We start from the raw sequence: 24303 nt of genomic DNA, 5'->3' as shown, positions 1-24303 counted from the left end.
AAGCCAGGCTATGCAGTGGATTGCCAGCTAAGCAGAGAGCTAGTTTAAAGGTTACTCTTATTTCAAAAATAGGGGGAGGGAGATGCATTACAATGCTTCATTGGAAAAATGTCAAAAGCCATTAGCTGCTGGCTGAAATATATGAAAGGGAGCAGCATTAACTCTGCTCTTCGTTTTGTGTGGAGGTGAAACAAAGCATTTCACCATTTACCTTCGGGAATTAAAATGCAACATGTTTTTAAGGTCAATTCCTTTGTTATAGGGATTCACAGTAGAAATATGAAGTAAAATTTGTTTTCCTTTGTACATACTCTTTAACATACCATATCTATTCATTTATGTATGGCATGAATGTTGATAAATGTCGGTACACACATATGCACATATATATAGTGCGCTAAACCTCTGTGTATTTCACAGGCGCAGTTTTCTTTGTCAGTGTGCTACATATGCGGTGGCCATGTTCAGGGAATAGCATGCCTGAAATAGTATCACCTGCTGACTAAAACAGGTCGATTGGACGTATTCGGATGTTCCAACCTCCTGACCAGTTTCAACTACTGCTATTTTTGCCTTGCCAGGGGATATTTCTTATCTTTTGCCTTCCAAAAATACATACCTTCAAAAACTGAAAAGAAAAATATCCCTTTTGGACCTGCAGGTGTTTTTCTAGAGCTAAAATTTGTCTGGCTTAAAAATCCCAGCTAATGTAAATTTCTGCTGGACTAAAAATAAGTTTTATGTCTTTGGAAAGAGGGAAGTACCTAGCTTTTCAAAAGAGACAGACAGGGCTTATATCTGGCTGTGAGAAGCATCTACACACTGGATTTCTAAATCATGACATTTGTAAATATGTTTTATTTACAAAAATGTTTTTCTACTTAAAGGCTCTGCTGCTCCTACTTGGTGACCTGCGTATGGCAGAGCTCCATAAACTCGTAGTAAAATATGAGTAGAAAGGCAGTAGAAACTGCCTGAGCCTGTACTTCATCAGTGGCCGCTGTCCATGAACTGTGAGCGTGACTAGCTCCGTGTGTGTATCCCTTCCCTGCTGTGCTTTGCGACCTCACCTTCTCCTCTGGATGCTCTCCTTCCCGCACACCCCTGTCTGTCTCCTCCGTGGCAGGAGGCAGCGTGCAGATGCGATGGGTGGGAGCAGGTTGTTCCAGCCTTCCCGGGGTCTCAGCTGGCAGCTGTAACCATAGACCAACTTGCTTATCCTTTCCCTTCAGGGGTCTTCTACCTTGGACATGCAGATGCAGAGTGATCCTTTTTCTCAGCCTGGTTTTCCAGGCTTTCTGCACGTTTCCAACAAAAAGAGGAAAGGGCTTTCTGCAGTCATCCCCGCTGGCTCAGCTCGCAATAGGGATGTGATTTGGTTTGGGTATGGGCATATGCTGACATCTCTGACAAATGAGAGATTGCGTGACGCAGAGTTCACGCTGCCTTGGTGCCAGCTGTGGGAAGGAGACAACAGCCGAAGTGGTGGAAGTGCCAACTGGCCCCCGTAGATACTATGTATGAATACAGCATTTTAAATCTGATTCTGGGATCTCTCGTGCCCCTAAACTCTGACCTAAAATGTCTACAATTTCTTAAGCAAGGCCATCCAGTCTAGCTCAACTAAGCCTCCTTAAGCAAGCATGGTGTTTTACAAACAATATATCTTGAGGAACAGTAATTGCCCATACATCTTAATAACGTGGCAGGTGTTGGAGCATCTCCAGCAGCTTAGAGACTAAATATGACAAATAAATGTCACGAGTGATGAAGCCAGAGAGCAGCATGCCTGAGCTTGAGGGATCCTCTCTGTGCTCCATGAGGATGAGGGGCTGGGCAGGGTTCCCAGGCTCCAGCTCAGTGCGACATTTCAGTATATGCTCACCTTGAAGTGTAAAGTGTTTTCCCTGCCAAAGCAAAAGGGACAGTTCATAGACTTCAATCTCCTTGTGTGTATGTAGGTGTTCCTACTTCCACAGAATGATGTGAGTAACTCTGGATAATCTGGTCCTTCACCGGAGGCAGTCATTAGTAAGGCAAAGCTCTGAGAGCAATGCTGTATGCTTATCTGTCTTTATGTATAATTTGGCATTTAAAAGAAGACACAACCAGCTCTAAAGTACAGAGGAAGATCAGAAATCGTACTAGAGGATTTTACTGTTGAAGGGTTACCGCAGAGATGTACCGTATGAACGTGCTGAAAGATTTCCGCTTCAATACAGAGCATGAAACACAGTTAGTGAAATAATTACTGACAATTAGCAAGTCAGCAAAGGGAAAATGTATTGTAAATAGTATTGCCATTTATAAGTATCCATTGCAATCATTAATGACCGCTTTAAAAGGATTTCTGTTGTAAATGCCCCAAGAGAGTGGCACCGAAGAGTTTAGTGTTTGGTAGCCCACTTACCTTCCTCCTTTGAGAGCACAACTACATAAAACCAACAGGACAACGTTGGCATCTGCTTGCCGCTTTTATTCTTTCAGTAAAAGTGTAGTTTCCTTCAATTTAGAAGTCTACTTTTATTTAACATTTGTATATATGTATTTTGATAATATGTTAGTCTTTGAGTTTCTTGGCTTTGTCTCTTGGGCTACCTCTTCTGCTCGGCAGTTGATCACACCATCAATCCGTCCTCCGGCACGGTGCCCCTTATTGCATGGTGTCATCTTTGTTTCTCGTAGGCTTGTGTGATAATGAAGCGAGTGCTGCACTGTTAACAATTGATGTATTTTAGTCTCCAATGAAGCGGTTGGTTTTTTTCCTCGGCTTTTAGGGTGACTAATAAATAACATAATTGTCTTCAGCACCGAGTTTCAGCACTCACCCAGGATTGTTTCTGTAGCAAAGTTGAGTCAGTTAAATTATGTTTGTACGAATCTGTTAAAATTGAAACTGTTCTCACTGCTGAGAGGAAAAACCGAGGAGGTTGCTGGCTGGTCTCCACAGGTACGAGATCCTGGCCTTTTGTTTTGGCAGGGCACAAATGCGAAATCCATTTCATCCCTCTGAAGCCAGAGTGATGAGACCACGGCCAAGCCCATCTTGGGTCGCTGCTTCAGCCGCTTAATTTCCCAACCATTTCAGGCTTCTACAGGCCACTGCCTGTGAGCCCTGCTCCCCTCTGACAGGCTGTAAACGTCTCCATATGTCTATTTTATTTGTGCTGCGCTGTTTGTATTTAGTGACAATCAAAACCATGAGTGCTGGCCTGGTACGGTGGCAATGTGTGCAATTTTGTTTGCTTGAAAGCCCAGCACAAGCTAGTAAGTCAGCGAGCGTGGCCGTGAGGCTGCGGCACGGTCTCGCTGGCTGGTTTTTAAGCTGTTGGATAAAAGAGGGTCAAGGTCAAGAACGAGGCGCTTGCCTGGAGGCTGGGATGCATTTGCTGACATCTACACCGCGTAGGGCTTGCAGATTTGTCTGCAAAAGAGCTTGTTGAAGCAGACTGAAAACTTATTTGTGTGGACAGTGAGAAGGCCACAGCTCAGGCTCACTACCTGCCCGCCTTTTGTTTATGCACACTCCTGTGCGTTCAAGGTGGTTGCTTCCTCAGCCTTGGTCTTCATCAGCTTTTTAGAGTTTATTAATTTTTATGGATTACTCCTGGACTTCTTTGATGATCAGCTTGGTAGCCTGACAGCTGCTGGGGTGCCTTGAAACGCTGTGAGGGGATGGCGTTTTGTTGTCAGTCGTTTGGTTTTGGAGGCCGAGAGCTGTGAAGGCACCCAATGAGTGGGATTCTTCAAAAATAAATATCCTTTGCTGTACACTGCAAGAAATAACCAGAGCTGTTGTGATATGCATGAATGTAGCACAGATGCCTACACTTAACTGTTTTCTGGGAATTTTTTAAGGGAAGAGTTGGGGGTTATTTTTTTGCTACCGTTCTCTCTTACGGCTAGAGAAGTCTGTTTAATTAGGTAGGGGTTAATCCATGCTAAGCTAGATGTTTTCATTTTCCAGAATTTTGTAGGGATGTATCTTTTGAAATTACACTTTAGGAAAAGCTGTCACTTTTAAGAAGAGCTGCGCTGCTTAAAAATATAAATGAGTGAAAAAGCTAATTTCTCAACATGTGGTGCCAAACTGTCTACCAGCTCTAGTATGTTCTGTCAAGCCAAAGGCATATTTTTAGCCTGCCTCTCTACTATGCATGTTGTTGTAACAGGCGCTTGATGAGACTGTTTTCTTTGTTGATAGATGAGGTCTTGTCTGAAAACTTTTTGGACTACAAGAACCGTGGTGTCAATGGCTCTCACCGTGGGCAGATTATCTGGAAGATTGATGCCAGCTCTTACTTTGTGGAGCGTAAGTATTTTTTCCAATCCTGCTATGATATAATTCAGTCACTGCAGAAAGATAATTGAACTGTTTAAATTGTTCTTATGATGTTTTTATGCCCGATACGTCCTTTAGGAAAGGCCTAAAATGTTATCAAAATCTTTGAATGCGTTGGGAGGAACTGAAACATTTTGTGGAACACAAAACCACGGTTTCTGGAAGCAAATAAATTGTGTGGACATTGACTTATTTACATTTTTTTATACATTTATGAACAAGTATTTTAATCTATTTGCTGTTATTTGGACTATAACATTAGTAATAAACTGCATTAACTTTAATATGGTGTTAAGAAAGTAAGGAATTTGGAAGTATAATCTCACTCCAGGAAGATTCATGCTGGCTTTTAATTGGAAAACTTCATGGTGTATCCGGCTTCCACCAGATTCGGGTGGATTCAGAGGTAAAAAGGGTTGTGTTCTGGTGATCATCTAGACTGGTAAAAGTATAACAATATGTAGTCACAGCAAGGTACACTGATTTCAGTTAACTGTTCCTCATTATGTTCACATATTACCCAGGGCATCTGATGCAATGCAGTGTAACTTTTCCACTCTCTTAACAGTCAAAATACAGAAACACTGAATGTGCTTCTGCAAAGTAGTGTGTACCTTGTACAGCAAGTTAATGTTTCCAGATTTGGCTGTCCCACATCCCTGACCAAAGTGAACCTGACTCAAGTCCTTCCTCTTTTCAAAGAGTTACCATGTGCTAGTGTGAATGGAATCCATGGTCGTCTGTGGAGAACAGAAATAGGGTACTCGAAAGGCTGAACTGAGATCTATAGCAAAACATCTGTGGTGAAAGAGCCACATGTATGCTTAAGGAGGAGTTAAGTGTGAAGACACCTAGCGTGCAACAATTGCGGTTTTTCAATTGTACTGAATGTTTCCAATGATCTACCTTAGCCTGCTGGGCAAAATTCAGAAGTTTTCTAAAAGCATATGTAAATCGCATGAGAGTCATATCTGTTTAAGACTGTCTGAATCTGAGAGCAATCAAGGGGGTATTTGATATAACCTAAATTCTAAAGAATTTGGAAAGGATGAGCGTTATACTTGATGAGATTAATCTATGACTTTAAGGTTAAGTATCTGGTATCAGCAAGGATGCTACCTGCAGACATTTTACAGATACTCAGTCCTAGAAACAGGTTATCTCTTTGCAGTATGAAGCATTGCTGGTGGTCTGTGATTCCTAATGTTAAGTTAAATTGAGAACGTTGTTCTATAGAACTAAGGGAGCTGCTGAAATGTGTAGAGGACATACAGGATACTTATGCCCTGTATTTTGAAAAATACATTTATGGGAAATTGTTTAATATGCAAGAACATTGGTTTTAGTTTTCCTGGTTTTGGGACAGAAATATGTTACAGGATCTAACCTTTGAAGCAGACTCCAATTTGTAGCTGTTTCTTTGAGCTGCGATTACTAATCTGTGAGACTGATCATGCTTTCTTTTAGCTATTAAAGAAGCGTGGAAAGGAGATATAAAATCCCAGAACTGGGATTTGAAGAGGCCTTAGTACCTTGGTTCATTGAGGAAAGGTGGAAGTGGGACTGGCTGCTGGTAGCTTTCTTGCTAATCCGCACCGAAAGAGAAAGAGGCAAAGTGTGAGAAATGCATAGGAGAAACCCTCTTCGGGTGGACCACATTTCCTTAAGGGCTCAACTGCACAATGAATTATGTCAGCTTAATAAGTTGCCCCCATTAGCTGAGACATAGTAGCTGCTGTTAACTGATTGCATGTACATTCTTCATGTGCCCTACTGTAAGAAAATGCAACTTAGCATAACCATCCTTCGCTGAAGCTTAAAACCAGGTTGTACTATGCTGTAGTTGGGCAGCCCACACTTGATGAGTTGCTGCCTCTTGGTAATTTGTTATGCTGCCGTCGCTAGGTTATGAATCTCAGCCCTGAGATTCTGTACCAGTGCACTCATCAAGGACAAATCATTGCCCTGTCCAGAATTAAAATAGGAGGAAATGAAGTAGGCAGTAGTAAATAACAGCACATGCGGATACACTTAGAGCCACTTGACTGTTGAAGTGAGAAGTTAAAGCAGTGAAAAATGTTAATGTACATGACTCTAGATATCTAAAGGCATATTTGAGGGTTCCTGCTCATCGTTGAGACTTATATATGAAAGTGCACAGCTTGGCAGTTGATTAAATGTTATGTCAAAAAACCACAGTGTCTGAAAACCTCATGTATTTTCTGTCCAAAGAGGACAGTGTAAACCACTTTCCTTCAGACTTTTATTTTTTGGACAGAGATCATGTCTTCCTTTTAGGTTGCATAGCACACAATACGGTGACATTTGCAGGAACTGGAAAGATACTGGTCATCAAACTCATCAAAGAAATCTATTTTCTTTTTCTTGCCATTCACTACAGAACTGAGAGAACCTGGAGGACAGGACAAGGGTATGTTCAGTGGTAACGGTACAAGAATTGCCACGTTGGCCCAAAGTTAACCTGACCCAGTGTCTTGTTTCCAAAAATGGCCAATAGTGTAGATTTGAGGAGGGTATAAAGGTAAGCAAGTGTTAGTGTGTCTTCTAGCTGGGGAGTATTCTTAGCTTTTCTGTTAATCTGTAGCTCAGGTACTTCCTGAGATAGGTAGTCTTTTTATTTTAGTGGTTATCAAGGCCTATAGTAGGTAGCTAAGACGCGGTAATTTATTTTCAAGGTATCTATATTTTTCTATGCATTGTTCTACTTCCCTTAACATGCTATTGATTGGAGTCTTGGTGACTATAGCATTAATTCTCTGTAAAACAGAGTAGCTCACTTGCAAAAGCAGCCCTTAATTTCTGCTTTTGCTTTTCCTGTAACTACCTGTACCTCGGTATCTGTTCACCACATGAGTCAGTACTGGCAATTTATCAACCACACGGTGCTTCAGAAAACATTATGGTATACAGTGCAGTGCTTGGCCCGTCGTCGCTGGCAGGAGCGGCGGTAAAGTGGAAATCACAGTATGGCCAAATAAAGAATCAGCCTTACGTAGAGAATTTAAAACTCCCAAGAACTTAAAACACCCCATGCAGACTGGTTTGGTTTAACGTACAAAGGTTTAACGTTTTTGGTGGTGCTATTGTGTGAGGTAAAATAGGCTTATTATTGGGGAACCATGGGGATCATCCTGTCCAGCCTCAGAAGGCAAAGTTTTTCTTTTGCCAACAGTTAGGCTTTAGGACTCCCCACAGGGTGTTTTTCTACCACATTTAAGGAAATTACTCGTACACCGTGACCAGCCAGCCACTTGACATAAAGAGCTTAAAGGGACATTTTTGAACTTTTTATTTAAGAGCTATATGAGGGAACTTGAAAAATCAAAGGTATTAAAGATTGGTTGATTTGCAACAGTGAAATTCCCATTGATATGAAAAAAGAAGCATTAGGAATGAGGTCAAGTAAATAGAGGGCTATTACTCATTTTCTATATTTTTGAATCTGGAGGCGTATATAATGTGTTTGGGAGTATTTTGTTCAAAAGCCTTGATGTTCCCCAATTAGTTATCCTTTCTTTCCTGAATTTTTGAAAATTAACAAGCAAATAAAGTATGACACTCTATGTAACCTGTAGTCATTATACGTAAAACCACTCTTTAGGTACTTACCAGAATACTGGCATCTAATCACTGTAGGTAGTAACTTGCATGCAGTGGCCTGGGACCTGGAATAGGAGTAAAGGCAAAAGTGCTTGGAATTTATTTTCTTTGGCAGATTATCACAACAGAAGTCTTCTATCGGACACAGTTGTAATGATGATTACTGCCAAAACCCATCAACCTGGAGGACCACACTAGACAGAAATTTTGCACACTCTGCCAATATGGGCGGAAGAAACTAGCAATATTGTGAGACTTGTGCAAGTGGAGAAGGCAAAGGAAAGCGTGGCAAGAAATTGAAACCATTTTTTGTAAACCGCACTTCATGTACTTTTACAAAACTGAAATTCTGCAATTTCAGATGCTTCGCTGTTGTTTAAGCTATACTGTCACAGTATTCTCAGTGGCTTGCCCAGTCTGAGTCATTAAGGGTTACTTTTTCAAGTATATTTAAAATCTCACTAGGTTAAGAAAATGCTTTTTGTGTGGTGGGTCAATGACAATGCGAAATAGTTTTCTCTTTTTAGAACATGCTTCTATATTTTGGGGAGTATTTTGGTAAAATACATGCTGTTTTTGAATTTGCTGCTATCCTGGTTTAAAACCATCTAGAGAGCCCTGTCGCTTTTCAAAACAAAGATGATTTCTTAACATGTACCCATACAGCGTTTTCAGATACCACAGGCGTTTAAAGTTTGTGTTTGTTTTAGTGATCTCCTTTTTCACCTTGAAAAGGACTATTACCTTTCACAGAGAGGCGTATGCCTTTCCACTTTGCATATCACAAACTTGTAACGTAATGTTGCCAGACAGATATGTAATTGGTGTGAGCCAGAGAGGGAATTGCTTCCAAATTACAGCATGAATGCCAGCAGAACAGAACTCATCTCCTATTAATACCCAGCAAACAAAAAGCCTTAACAGCTGCAGAGGCAATGTTGCAATGCGACCAGTTTTGCATTTCTGCAGAAGTCTAGCAATTTGGGGGTTTATGACAGCCAGTGATAAACAGTAACTGTCCCCTGTAACCATGAAATGGTTGGGGTTTGGGCAGAGGAAGGAGGAGAGGCTACGTGCCACCAAGGATGTATACTTTGTGTAAAGGCTTGGAGGGCACTGCAGTGAAAGAACCAGCCTATAACAGGTTTTCCAGGAAATTAAACAAGCTCTGCAATTTCTGGCAGGCTTTTTTGGCTTATACAGCAGTACAGAGGGAGAGTGTACAAGAGACTATTTCACTGAGGTGCGATGCGGCATCGTCCTGTAAGCACAGTATCAAACTGGCATATCCTTAATGATGAGAAAAGTTCTGACGCTATTCAGAATTGCACTGAAGATAGCCAAGTACCTGGGACCCTTGTTAACCCACTGACCTTTCTGTAGGTTGTTTTGCAGCCTGGCAACTACGAAAACCCTTTCCAAGCATAACCAGTCATCTACATGGCACTTCTATGTGGAAGCTTATGCAGCAGTTGTTTGTTCAAATTTTGTTGCTGTTATTGCTGCTTCATTGTTGTTAATGGCAAAGGTAGATGATAGGCCTTGCAGAGAGCAGAAATTATGTATTCTTATTGACTAGCAGGGAAATAATGACAGAAAAAGCATGCAACTACAGTCAGAGGTCTGAGAGATCCTGGTACATCTGCAAGTAGAAGTCATACGTTCTAGGTCATGGTCAATATATGCCATATGTGTGTGTGTGTTTGCGGAATACGTACGGAAATGTCCCCCAAACTGACAATCAATCAGACCTTTCATCTCGGGCTCTCTCTAGGAAATGTGTCTTTGCATTGCTTTAGGAAGCTGATATAAAGGCCACTTTCAAAGTATGAATAATTGGAGGATGTTGTAGCCTGAAATGTTTCCAAATAAATGAGGCACAGTCAAATCAACAAAAAGAAAGTTTTCCTTTTTCTGAACAGGCTGTTGATAAGTCCAGCCCACTAAAATAATTTCCTGTCTCCATTTTTATTACCCCAGTGTCTCTCAAATCACATGCACTTCACTTTATGAAAGAGTGCCTGAGGGGAGAAAATAGAGATAAAGCTGTTGAAGTCCATCCTGCTATACCTTTGAGCAAATTGGAATATGCTACATGAATGTTACCATCTGTGGACTCCTGAACTTTAAAACTGGAGCAGCACAGAAGCATCTTCAACAGTATGAAGACTATTTAGCAGAATGGTTAAAGGTGTCAGAGAAAAACCAGATATGAAGCAATAAGGGAGACTTGTGTCCCGGAAGGTGCATCTGCTGCTTGTCTCTCTCCCAAGGAAGACATACCATAGTTTTGAGGTGCCTTCTCTTCCTCTCATTGCGCATGTAGTAGTCTTTTTGATACTCTTCAGTTATCTTCCACCCTACACATAAGTTTAAAATTCCTACTCCTTTTCCTCAGGCTGGTACCCTTAAGTAGTTTAATATTCATATTTGAGTCAGGCTTAGTTTTGGGAAGAGTAGCACATTGTAAGCCTGGATGAAGGCATTTCTCAATTCAGGGCTATTGAGGTTCCTCAAGAACCCTTTGCTTTGGATTCTTGGATCAGCCCTTTAATCTTTGCTGTTGTTGTATTTCCTGTTAGTTTTTTCTCTTACAGAGGCTTTCTATGCCAGGATTGTAGGCAGCAGCCTATCGTAAATGGAAACATAGGTCAATCCACACAAGACAGGAGACAGCTATTTCTCAGCTTCCTGCGTGGTTGTGCTGTGGTAGCTTAACCGAGAAACTTGTCTGCAAATCAGATTTTTCTGTCTTTCTCTCCCTTTCCACAACTTGTTTTGACACTTGGGCATGTTTTGTTTGTACTGTGGAGATCAGGGTTGTTTGTTTGTTTGTTCCCACACAGGGAGGAAGATGCTTGTGTTGCAGCCTGCATGCTCGGTGACACCATGCTGGGACAACCTGACTGGTCCCCACACTACCTGCTCTCCACTTTTCATGCCAGTGCTCAAAGAAATTACAAAATCTCTGCTTGCACAAAGCTGAGATTGAAGTGAGAGCTCTGATGGGTTGGCAAGAGGAGTTTCAGAAAGCGTTCCCAAGGTGAACTTGAGAAATGAGAAATCATGCCTGATCTTAGGCACGCTGAAGTCAGAGTGAGTCTTTTTTTACTAAGCCATAGTTCCCAGTCGTGGGGACCACAGCCTTATATGATCTCGTCTCAGCTAAACAAGCTGAGCCCTAAACAAGCATAGACATTGTGTCGATGCATCAGAGAGTGGTCATCCTCTAATTCCCCAGGCAATGGTCAAGAAGTTGTGGTAACATTTCACTGAAGTTTTCATGCTAATTAGACTGAGCCTTGGGGCATTTGGGACCTGGTTTGGACTCAGGTCTCTTCTTATTTGTTAACTTTCAAATTTTTATTACTTGCTTTTTTGTTACAGTAGTGTTTAATGTCTCCAGTGAAGAGTAGATCTTTTTTATGTACTAAGATAGTTTCTGTCCTAAAGAGCTAAGGCCAGATTGTTGGAGGTGTAAGCTCAATGCAAATATTTGAGAATGAGGCTTCAAAGCTGAGATAGGGAAGATGGATTAAAAGGTGAGAGGTGGAAAGAGACACAGAGTGAAGAAGTGACTTGCCAATGCATGGGTACAACTGCAGAAGAGACTTCAGTTTCCGTACTCCCTGCTTAGTCTCATCTGGTAATTTTAGCCCGCCTCTAGTCTGTTTGCAGTCTGAGCTGTTGGAAATTACTTAGGAGTTGTACTCTGAGAATAAATGTGCCCTGCTGCACAGTATGTTCCTCTTCCTTCTGTTCTTTAAGGAACAGAGTTTCTGAAAGCCCTTCTGCTGGAAAGAGGGGAGAAGTTTATGTAGGGCTGTTATGGCTTTATCAAAGTTGGAATGAGCCTCAGAAAAAGTAGTAATGAAGGAACACGAATTTTTTCCTCTTTTCTGTTCCATTTTTTTAATGTTTAAGCCAGCTATGGGCATGCTGGATCTGCTTGTTTTCTTTCCCAGATATTACCAGGTCGAGAGACAGCAGTAACTTCCCTCACAGTCCAACAGCTCGACTCTTGCCTGACCGATCCTCTACCGAGGAAAGACAAAGATTTGTGAAGTCATCTCACTGGGTGAGCGTAAGACTGACCCAACTGGTTCCAGCCTTGTTACTCCTCTGCAGGCAGGCTTGTCTCACATATGGGGGCAGAAGGGCACTGTTGTGCCAGTGCTGCTGGGTGATGCCGTGCTCTGGATGAGTGTCCTTTCCCTGGCATCTTGTGTCCCAGAGCGGCAGAAGAGTGCAGCCTGGTAAGGATGCCCGGCCCACACGTCAGGTGCAAACCAGTGCCAAGTGGTACCTAAGGCACCCGATGTGCCTCCTGTTGTGAGAGGCAACACTGTGTAATTTTGTATCTTAGGAATAAGATGCTTGACAACAAGGAGGGGGGGGGATATCATAGTCCTTTCCTGTTCTCCTTCTTTTATCACATTGTTTTCTTTATCCCCATTATTATTTTTTTTCTTGCATACATCTGCTCAGTCCCTAATTGACTAACTCTCCTCACTTGAGAGATTTGAGAGGACACAGAAAATTGTGACTTTTTTGGGGGGACACACTGGTCTTTTAGGCTCATTTGATCTTAAGGTAAGGAGAAAGTTAACAAAGAACTCATTCTTTCCAAGCAGGAGCTCGTTGCTTAACACCCTTTACAAGAAACGAGTAAGGACTGGGGAGCAGCCGGTAGTGCTGCCAGGAGATTGAAAAGAGGCTGGGTGGTCCTTGTCGCCTTCCTGCTTGAAACTGTCAGGAGCTGGGATCTCCATGCCTCCAGCATTAAAATTTGTGGGCCACTGTAACTTCTGATGTGGTCTGCACCACTGCCTCTTCTCCAGATCCCACTGAAGATATCAGGTAGGACCTACATCCTTGAGCACTTCTGGAGTCACTTGTTGATCGTGCAGTTGTTCCCTAGGATAGAGTAATTTAAGTCGAAGCTGTTAGACCTCTCTGTACCAGGCAGCGTGCCGTGGGGAACGGTACATCTTCACTTTGGGTCTGGAAGAGTCTGACTGTAGGTGACAAAGTTTGAAAATACAGGTTCACTTACGTATTTATTTTGCTCTTCCAGTCATGTCAGCAATATCCTCAGACACGTTGTACTTGCTTTAGATTCAGAACTCCTGTGCATGTAATCTGTTTTCTGCTTTAGCTTTGGTATCACGCAGGATACCAAAGTGTGTATCATGCACTTGAGGAAATGAAGAGAGATTCCTGAAGTCCAGTAGTGTGGCTAGTAGCTGTATTTTTCTCATCTAACCTAGCATTTGATAAATGCATGATCAGATACCTGTTGTTTTGCTGCTTTGAACTTTGGATGTTAGTATTCTGCACAACTGGTGCTGAAGTCACATAATTTGTTTTAATGGATCAGGGTAACTTGAGTAATGTTGGTTTGTGACTGATAATCATTCTACCATTGACAGTAAGAGATTACAGTGTCATCTTTGACTCACAAATTAGTTAGTTTTTGCTCCTGTTAAATGCTTCTGGAAAGTTTGTTTTGATTGATGCTGGAATTGCCCTGGAAGACAGATCCCACCTCTTTGCTCCGTTGCACAGGGACCCCTATGCTCTGCCCTTGGGTACTTCTGTTGGGTGTGTTTCTGAAGCTGCTGCAAACCAAGTTAGTCCCCACTGAATCTGGTAAGAATTTCTTGCATGCAGCCCCTGTGCGCCATCCGGCCCAGCACCTTTCATGTACAACTGTGTACAGAGACCCCAAGTGCAGACTTTGCCCAAGTGGTTTTATCTTTGTGGAAAAACAGAAGACAAATGCAGTGGAAGCAGCTGTGATTGGAAGGGTATCAGCACATGCATCAAAAGGTCATATTTACTCCAAAAGAGTGGTAAGGTACTGAGCCTTGTTTCAGTTACATTCTTTCTAAATTAAAAAAAAAAAACAAACTTGTATTCAGGCTTTTATAATGAAGGATATAAGTTGAATTCATGGATGCAAAATTATTCAGGAGACAAGTAGGCTGTCTTGTCATGGTCAGATCTCAGCACCATCAAACTTGAAAGATTCTGATGATGGAGGGGGGATAGGGTCTCCAAGGACATAGGTCTCTGAGCAAAGGCTAAGCTGCATCAAGGGCTTGCTTGAGAGAGCAAACTCAGCAGACGGTTTATTGACCAAGCCCATCATTAGTTTAAAGGTCCTGAAGAATAGATCAGTGTCAATAATTTACTGTTTCTAATTTTGGAGAATTTTATGGATTTTTTTGTAATTCTGTTAATGCATACTGTAAAAAGTAATTAATCAAAACAGAACGTGGAGCGTATGTATTGAAGCTAAGAGTTTTCTTAGTTTATGGAGGCAGTGAGTTTGCTTCACATCTAAAAGAAAGGCTCTTTTATATTTCTCTACAGTAGCAAAGCATTGGAAGGGCTCTTAGATGTCTGTGACACAGGAAAATCTCAGTGTAAAAGGGGGATAAATCCCTTCACATAATACAGAAGTTTGGTTGTAACCCTGCTATGTCATTGTCCAGTTTCAGCCAGCTGCTCTGTCTCGTGCCTTGCTGTGTTTATGGCAACATTTATCCAACTCATACAGTGGCATTTGGACAATTTTATTAGAAAAACTAATTTGACCTACCATGAGGAAGGCAGAATTATGTCTGTGGTGTAGTGCTGTGGTAACTCATCCTGCTTCTGAAAAAGTGCACGTAAGATGCAGGAAGCCTTTTGGTAATTGGCTTTTCTTGCTAACCAAGTAGTAAATCCAGCCTCGTTGTCATCTTACTCCTGGTCCAGGGTTTCCTGCTGTAGGACTACCAGATGTCAAGAACACCATTTATATCCAGAATAGACTTACTCAGAGAGTGGGAGATCAGCAGGGATGAATTACTGTCTCCCTGCAGGGTTCAAACACTTTTGCCCAGCAGAACCATCTTTCTGCAAGGTCTTTGATATTGGTAATGGGATCTTGAGAGCCTCAGACAGTGTTTTGTACTTCCAAGCTATTCTCCAACCCGTTCAATACTTTGGATGTTCACTTTACCCCATTAGTAGCAAGTATAATTTCCTCCTATATCTCACTGCTGATAGCTTTTTTAATAAATAAAAAAAAGCCAACCTTGAAATAGATACTTTTGCTGTAATTGTTTATTAATTAAATTTCCATAAGGATGCTTCCTTCTGTCCTTCCCCTTTCATTAAATTATCTATGCTAATTTCATTATGTGTTCGCTCTTTAAAAGTTGTCCTGCCTGTGGATTTTTTTTTCCAAGCGTCCTTTATCAAAAGCAGTTGCTACAGTGAGATGTCTAAGAGTAGACTGCAGTGTTTATTCCAGACCTTTCCTTTTCCTTGGCAGCAGAGCCTGTGTGCCTGGCAGGTACTTGTTCACTTCTGAAGCAATAGGATGTGGAGATGTGAGGAGGTGACATGTTTACCTTCCTGGGGCGAGCCATCACAGCTCAGCCATAGCTCTAGACTCATTCCTGAGAAGTAAGAGCTACAGGTCTGATTCCTTCTCTCTCCGGGGCCATTTTAAGGCAGCTTTTTGTGATTAGACTGCATATACTGATAATCTTGCTGCCTCTTAGCGGCCCCTTCAACGCGGTAAGAAAGATGTGAATATGACCGTTCAATGATCTTGGGTTGTCTGGTCCAACCGGCAGCTCAAGGCAGATCTGGTTAGAGCAGGTTGCTCTAGACTCTGTCTAGTCAAGTTTTGACTATCATCAAGGATGGAGTTTTCTTCTGGGCAACCAGTTCCAGTGTTTGACTACCCTCATTGTGATTTTTGTTTTCTTACACATAATCAGAAAATAATAATAGTGATGTAACCTAAATGTAAATGTGTCTGAGGCCTCAAATATAAAAGTGGAACAAGTCTTAGTTCATTTTCAAAGGTGATCTCTCTGTGCCTCTGTTTTTTTTTTCCTGACCCATTTCTTTTGCATGGCTAGGATACCTTATTAGTTTAATGATCATTGCTATTCATTGGAAGATCCAAAAAGGAAACGTTAAAAATATCAGGGGAAAAAAATAATTATCTTATAAATAAAGCACACAAAGATATAAGGAATGGATTTTTTTTAAAAGAAAATAATTAATACCATAAGAAACAACATCGATTTTGATTATGAAGTGCATTGCTGCTGCGTTGCAAACATGAGATGTAGCTGGGGGTTAGAAGATGGGCGATGCACATGTATCAGTTTAAGCTGTGGTGGTTGTAATTTACCAGCAGTGTTCCCCCAGACAGACTTCTGAGTGGCAGAAGTACAAACCCAGCAAAGTAGAGAGTGCAAACCCAAGGGAGGAAAAAGCACTCGGAATAAATGTGTAATCTTTTTGTAGAAGAGGAGGACCAGGGAGCTTTCCCCGGCAGCTCATTGGTAAGGGCTCTTGGCCTCTGGGGGTTCCTCTGGGCTCAGCAGGCAGACCCTGGGAAGGGAAGCAGCTTTTGCTGCAGCCTACGTCTCGTGGACACCTCCCTCTCCTGCCTCTGGTCTCAAAAAATCAATCTACACACAGAGAAGTTTCTTAACACTGCTGCTGTTTAGCACAGGTGTTTACAGGTATGTGACTGGAGTTCTGCTTCTCCTTTTCTACTCTGTTAACATAAGCCTATAGTTGGAATACATCAAGGTGTATCAGGGGCTTGTAGAGATTTCAGAGTCTTGGTTTGTCTTCCTACTAACTTGCTGTTTATCCAACCTGCTGAGCGGCAATTCCTGAGGGTAAAATCACTTTATAACCTGGCAACTCTGGGTTGCTCCAGAGATACCTGGGAACCCACACAAACTCTGTGATTAACCTCCCCAGATTGTCAGGCTCCAGTTGAACAGCAGATTTACCACACCAAAAAGTGATATGCCTACAGAGTATTAGTCTGCTTAATTGCTAGACAAGATTTAAGGATGAAAGAATATACTACTTCAAAACAGAATACAAGTGCATTATTAAGATTTTGCTTTACAGCAAGGAATTCTCCTTAGCTTCTCAGGTATAGCAGCTAATGCTTATTTCTGACTTCTGAACCTCTACAGTCTGTTAGCCTAGAGACCTCCAAGAGGTGCATTTTTCCTGTTCCTGTTGATAAATCGTTTGCCTGAGGTGGAATGAGCCAGCCCTGCTCACTTACAAAACACTACTTTTTTTGGTTTGTCACTGTGGCATCTCACGGTCATGGGAGAGCCTGAGCTATTTCCTTCCCTCCACTTGCCTAGGATTTCTTGATTTACATATAAGTGATGTTCTGTAATTAGCATGCTTCTGGATTCAGGCTTTCAAATGTTTTCCTGTTTACGGGATATTATGGTAAGCTTTATGAGCTGCCTGTGAGGGTATTAAATGTACATAGCTGATAGATTCCCCATTTTCCTTTCCCTTTGTGAACTGCACAAAGTCTATGCATGGCATGTCACAAAAATGAGAAATAAACTTCGGTACCCGTATACTTTGGCTTTATCCTTTTTTTTTCTTTTCCCTGACTCCTCCTTAGATTTTGGAGAACCCATCACATACCTTTTTTCTATTAAGGTGAAAATGTAAAAGAATGCGTAGAGTGACATTTTGGATTGTAGGGACTGAGGTCAGAGACAGCCGTGGCAGTCATCTGTGGTGTTTAAGACGATGCTCCCTCAGTTAGTTGTGGTGACTCTCTGCCAGAAGTCATCTCTCAACACCACACCATTTTTGGTGTGACCATTTGATTACTGGCCTTGTAATTAATTGTCATTACTGGATTGCTTGCTCTAATCCTGGTAGTTTAGATCATCTTGAGGTGCAATTCCTAAAGGCCTCAGTGTCTTGCTAAGCTTGGTAATGTAAACAAGCGTTTGGGGCCGAATCGGCTGACGTTACCAAGAGACTTCAGTTGTGTGGGGCTCAGTTGTGGGACCTTAACAAAAAGCCTCTGACTTGTGGTTTTTGTTTAGCGTGTTCTGGTACAGAGGGAATTTTCATGTGGGTTCATGCGGCTTTTCCATTCGAATTTCTCTCTGACTTTTGAGGGAAAGAAAATGAAACTTAGGAGAAATCTCAGCTGCAGCTATGTTGATTTCCCTGACTGAAGAGTAGGTGGCAATCGAGCAAATCAACAAAGTTTCCCATGACTTCTACTTTACAAAGGCAGAGGATTCACAGGCAGAGTCAATTCAAACTAAAAGCTTAGTTTAAAGCCTTATCGTGGAAACTCATGCGAGCTTTCCACCTTGTTGCAAAAGATGGTCCTTTTCCAAAAAGACTGACAAAAGTCTCAGTACTGTTTGTAAAGTCCCCCTTGGACTCCGTCAGTAGTAGATCTCTTACAACTCTAGTGACCTGCGCTGTGTGTGTTATACTACACTGTCAGTGGTGGTTGTGTCTGGGGAAGGCACGGGGATTAAACCAGCGTTGATTCGTGCGAAGTGTGTCTTTCGGAGAGCTGTGAGCAGCTTCCAGTTGTTGTGTAGAACATCTCTTTCCAAAGATCCAATCTCTAGTTGTATCAGAAACACTCAGCAATGCTCAAAACAGGGAGACGTGTGACAGTGCGTGAGTGTAATAATCCACGCCAATGTCTTTCAGTGGGGTTTGAGCTAATTTGTGTTACGTTGCCACTGGAACAGGCTTAAGGAGGCTGTAAATGAAATGGGAGAAGGTGCTTGCTCTGGCAGAGCAGCTCTGTGGACATCAGGATCTGAACTTCTCCAGAACTCAGAGATTGAAATCTTGTCCCTGCTGCAGTCGAGAGAACTAGCTGTTAATTTAAACAGGATAAGGATTTCACCCAAGAGTGTCAATTTGCTGTTTTAAAATTATTAACTCTCTCCCTGGTATATATTCATAGAAAAGCATGAAAAAGTGATATAATTCCCTTTTCGCACTTCTACAAGAAGAAAAAGTAACTAAATAAAATTGCTTCTGGGATGAAATTTTCTATGGTGGTTTAAGGCCAGTACATGGGAGTTTTTTTGATTGAGCTCTGAAACCATGAGAACTGGATTAATAATGAACCCCTCGACACAGCCTTAACAGTAGCACTGCTAGCAGGCACCTCTGTAATTACTGCTTCTCTACAAAGTGTGCTGAGCTGCTACGATGGATTAAAAATTTCATATTGTGCTTTCTTCTGTTAGAAAATGACTTAGTGGAAACCTTTTAAATATATATAATAGGTGCAAAGATAACGTTTCTGCCTCCGAACTAGCCCATTTAGGTTTTGTGCAGCTTGGAAAGTAGAATCTGGTTTTGCTTTAGCAGATCTATTTCTTTTTCTAAATTTCGTAAATTTGTTGCGTTGGAGATGCAGTGAAATGCTAAGTAATACTTCTGTGACATGCATAAATGCTTTAGCTGACCTATGCATGTAATGTACTGTGGAATATAAATGCAGTTGGTAGTGCCTTTAGCAGATTTTTTTTTCATTACCTGGCTGTTTTTAAACGGAAAGATTGCAGGAGCTTTAGAAATATTTTGGAGAAGGGCAGCAGGACTGACTGACAGGTGGATGTGAAAGGAACAGATTACAGCTGAGGAGACTATTTCTTTTGGAAGGAAAATGAGAAGAGGTAGGTGTGCTCTCCGCCCACCGATGAATCAGACTTACGACAGCTACTGTGGAAGAGGCATATAGTCTAGATTTTGGAATAAATTAAACACAAAATTCGTAAGCAATTTTTGTTGTACCGTGGACTAAAAGTCACTTAGTCCTTCAAAACACTTTCATTTTTGAAGCCATGGCTTGTCAAGGCTGACATAAAGATTCCTGGACACCGGCAGCTGACTCAAAGTAGTGTCTGCCAGCCCTCCCTGAGGTCATGACAGTCACTTTGTGGTAGGTATATACTCCAAGCCAGCAAGGAAGTAGAAAAATGAACCATCAAAAATATAAAACAGCCATACTGGAAATACATTTACCTGTTTTGGAGTCTGTGTGGCACTCAGCAGTTGGATGTCCGTGACGGCATTACACGTGTGGATGGTGTACATGCACATATGCTTTCTTTGACAGACCAAATTGACATGGTAAAAATGCACATCTTGGGCTGGCCTTTTGCTAGGAGGTAAATTTGTGTATCCTTAGAGCCTATTTGAGACTTCAGATTGGAAATGTGCTATTGGATCGCTTATGGAGATCTATACTTGTGTAAAGGATCTCTATTTGAAAAACAAGAGGTGCTGGGTATTTTGTATGTGTGAACTAGGTTGGATCCGTTGGTTTCTGTGGGGCAGTGTCAGTTCACAGCAGGTGAGAGTTCACTTATTTGGTTTTCAGTCTAGAAATTCCCAGAGGTAACAGGGGGGGGAAAAAAACCCTACAAACCAATCTATTGCAAACCCATCGTGGAATCATTACCTGACCTCTTAGAAGTGAAAAACTCAAACCAGTAGGATAGCTTGTTGCCTCTCCTGTGGTCTCAAAACTTCATTCATGGCTCTGTTCAATGCCCTTTCTTTTTCAGCTCTCAACGCTGCCCAAAAAGACATGTTTACTGATGATAGTTAATAAGAAGGATACTTGCAAAATAACCCCACATTTACAGTATTTTTTTAATAGATTCTTTTTTGACCTGGTGAGTGAACTAAAACATGTTACCTACAGATACTTTTGTATGACCTTCTTGACTTTGCGAGTTGTGTTTTAAAACAAGCTTACAGAATCGTGAAAATTGAGGGGAGGTGGTCCGGCTGTGTTTTTGAGCATTTCAACAAATGAGATTGGTTTCAAGAGGCTGTTACAGCTTCTGTAAGAATGGGACAATTCCCTTGCTGTTGGGTAAACTGCACCCGAAGACGTAAAGGAACTGTTTGGTTAATGCATCTGCAGTACGTTATGTAGAAAGGGCAGACAGTTTATCATACCGGGAGCGACAGGATTACAGCTCAGGACTTTTTTAAAGTACAAACCTGTCTGTGGTTTAAGGGAAAACAGGTATAGGGTAGATCTGAACAAACAAATACTTTAAAAGATGTACTTTTCAATTTCAGTATGACCTGACTGATTGCAGCTTAAGTAATAAGCAGAGCTAAATCCTGCGATGACGCGCTCAATCCGATCCCTTCAGGTCAGTAGAGAAGCGTGCGTGTAGTGCCTTACCTCTGCAGGGCCAGATTGACCGGCTGCACCATAGACCTGCTGGGGATTTAACTGTTACTGAGCTGCGGTGCTCCCAGATGCTAACACGCTTCGTTAGGGCCCCTCCTGAATGTGGTCGTGAGCATGTTGCTTTGCAGAAGAGAATACTTTTCTCCTGTGACTGAAAAACAGCCCTGTTATTAGGAAAACTGACTTATGGAAGGACTAGCAAACAGTCATATCCCTTCCCTTTGGGTTGGGTTGCCAGAAGTATAATTTTCTTCATCGTAGAGAGGAGGAAATAAAGTCAGGAAAGAGTTTTTTTGAGTGAAACTACTATGATAAGTCAGTGGCAGAAGTTCAAACAGAACCCAGGTTTCCTGATACTGAAACATTTCGCCTGAATGCTCAGTGTGTTTCTGCCAGAGATGGCAAAGCGTGGCCCAGGTGGTGACGAAGACCTGAAGTCTTCAGCCTTACCCTGGGTGCGTGAAGCTGACATTGCCTTCCAGACTGCATGGAAGAGGCACAGCATTTTCCCTTTTCAATGTTGCTGAGTATAGGGTAGTTAGTAAAAGGTTTCAGAATCTCTTGCTTGGGGCTGTAGGAGGCACGAATGTGAGTCCCAAGATTAGGATTAGGTGTCATATTTTTATGTATATAACTGGCAAATTAGGGGGGGGGGAAACCCTATATAATAGACACTTAAGTATAAATTAGCAATGGTGCATTACAAATGTGCAAGTGATTCAAAGGGTATTTACTTCAGAATCCTCTTTTCTCTACTGCTGCTTCCTTTTTCAGATGCCCTTTGCCTCCGCTTTTGATTTTGCCCAGGTTCTCTGCAAGCTTATTTCTGAAAAAGTGTTTTAAAAATAGCCGAGGTTATCTGCAGTCTGGACTGTGTAGTCATCGCACTGGGTGTTGGCACACAACAGCTGTTAGATCTTGCTCGGGCTATTGAAGGTTTGCATTAGGATTTCCTTTTCACAGTGCAGCAAATCCTGTGGGAGTTGAGCATGGTTGGAGACCTTAGCCTTTACTATAAAAAAAAATTAAAATAATAATGTTTCCTGTCTGACTGCTGCGATTTCAGCTTGGATGGGCTTGAGCAAGCCAGGAGTTACTGCTGTCGGGATGACAGCTCTGAAGGTTTGCAAATGTCAGCCCCGGCCACCGAAGCGAAGATCTGCGGCTTGCACCATGGGTCCCAGCAGTGAAGTGCAAAGCCAGAGAGAATGTGCCAGCCACCTGGCAGACACCCTCAGGTGACGGACATACCGGCATCTGTGTATGGTTTTATAATCAATAAGAACTAACAATGATTTGAAAACTGTTGGTTTTTTTTTTACAATCTCCCAATGTACATCTCGATATATTTTGCTAGACAATAAACCTTCCTCACTCTGCAGTATCTTGTCTAGGCTGCCTATGATTCTTTGTCCCCTTGCTTGTTTAAATGTGGTATTTCCATTTCTTGTTATTCCAGTATATGTTACAAGATAGTCACTTTTTAATCTGCACAAATGCAGCATCTGTTTCGTATTATTTTTTCCCCACAGTTTCATGTTTTTATTGCACTTGAAAACATATATGCTCATCCAATGCTGTCAGCATTAGATTCACTGGTCTTTTTACAGTCAGGATATTTTATCTTGCCTTTCAACTTAATGTAACCAATTTGTAGGCCCTTCTATTTACTGGTACCGAGTAAGATACTTTTGGAATTGCTGGGTTTTAAAAAGTCATGTTTCATTGTGTGGTTACAGCAATTTTCTTCCCTAATTATTAGATTGCAAAATAAATGGTGAACAGAAGTTGATATTTCAGAACAGGAAAAAAAAAAGTTGTTGAAATATAGGAGATTGCAGAGCGAGCTCTAAGGTGAGAGGTAATAACAGGTATAATACCTCTTTCTTAGCAGCTTTTTGATCTTTTCCTTCTTGATAGCTTGTACTTTGTCGTGTAAATTCCCCAGGAATTTGACAATAGGCACCGTAGCAGTGTGCCTAATCAAAATGCCCTTGTGAATGGGAGTCTTCTGAATGGGTGAGCAGCGACGGGCCATCTCAAGCCAAAATGTAGGAAATCCTTCACTGTAGAGTGGCTCAACCAAATGCAGCAGTTACCTGCTTTCTCCTTCTGCAGTCAAAATTGTAAAGCAAATCTCAAAAGTCTCATAGTGTGCTTCCTGTAGAAGATGCCTTTGTGTGCAAGCTTCAGAAGAGCAGCAGTGTTTGATGGAGCTGTCCTCATCTTTGTAAAAGAGAGCAGAGAGGCTCAGTGTTGTGATCCAACGTCACATACAGTTGTGAATCCAACTATGGTCAAAAGCAGAAGTCCAGTTTGTGGTTTCTGCTAAAAATGTAATTTGAGTAGGTTTTTCTGTTGTCTTGCTGATCTTTAGAAAACAACGTACAGAGTTGTAGATCTAAATCTGATGAATCTCCAGCCCTGGTTCTCATTCTGATGTAAATCTTTCTCAGTTAATTCAGATCCTGAGCCCTCCAGAGCCTCCCTCACGAGACACGGGCACCTTCTTTCTCTCCCTTTGGGATCTTGGACACAACCTGACAACAAAAGAATGCGATAGCAAGTGCAACAATTCAAACTTTTTGCTTTCCTGACACTATCACAGAGCAGAACTATTTGCAGACAATTTTAGAAGAGAATCATTTGCAACATTTGGAAGACTAAAATGAAGGCCAGTATTCCAGGTAGGGGCATTAAAGGCAAGGAAAACATACACGGGAGCAACTGTATGCTTGTTGCACAGAACTGCCTGTGAATTGCTTTCTTGAAAAGGAATTTCACGTGCTGAGTGTTGAAGGACCAAGCTTATGGCTTATACATAGCTTGCTACTGGGCACAGTCCATATACTGTCGGCAGCAACAGACAGGTGTTGGTGGTGTTAATAGCATGCAAATATGCAAAAACATACCTACAGCACAATCCCTGTTCCTAGAGAAAGGAGTTGGTCACACTGCATTCCTTTTGCTGCCCAACAGAGACCTGAGCAGCCCTGAGGAAGGAACGGTCCATGCCATGTGTGAGAGGAGATGCAGAGGCACTGGTGTCTGGTACTGTCTCCCTGGAGCCAGCTGCGGTTCCTCCTGCTGCCTTCTGTGGAGGAGGTGGTGGCAAATATGTGCAGCATCACGTAAAGCAGCAGTGATTTTGAAACTTGTAGTGCGTGGGCCGCAGTCAGACAGTATGTGAGATGGTATTGGAATAGAAACTGTGATGATGAGACTGATCAGAGTGTTTGAGGTTGGAATGCCAAGGGCTTTTCTCTTTGTGATGTGTCTTATGATG

At 41.9% G+C, this 24303-nt stretch overlaps 1 protein-coding gene across 2 annotated transcripts in view; it reads left to right on the top strand.

Moving 5' to 3' along the window:
• The window catches only part of HECW1 (HECT, C2 and WW domain containing E3 ubiquitin protein ligase 1), a 173179-nt gene that overhangs the window by 11211 nt on the left and 137665 nt on the right, over window positions 1–24303 (top strand). For both annotated transcript variants that reach the window (XM_009695568.1, XM_009695567.1), the window contains exon 2: window positions 4205–4312. In XM_009695568.1, the coding sequence (XP_009693870.1) occupies window positions 4205–4312 (108 nt within the window). The remainder of the gene's footprint in view (window positions 1–4204; window positions 4313–24303) is intronic.

This window comes from Cariama cristata, unplaced genomic scaffold, assembly GCF_000690535.1.
Source record: "Cariama cristata isolate BGI_N322 unplaced genomic scaffold, ASM69053v1 scaffold5652, whole genome shotgun sequence".
Classification (NCBI taxonomy): Eukaryota; Metazoa; Chordata; class Aves; order Cariamiformes; family Cariamidae; genus Cariama; species Cariama cristata.
This window is presented reverse-complemented; position numbering and strand designations above follow the sequence as displayed.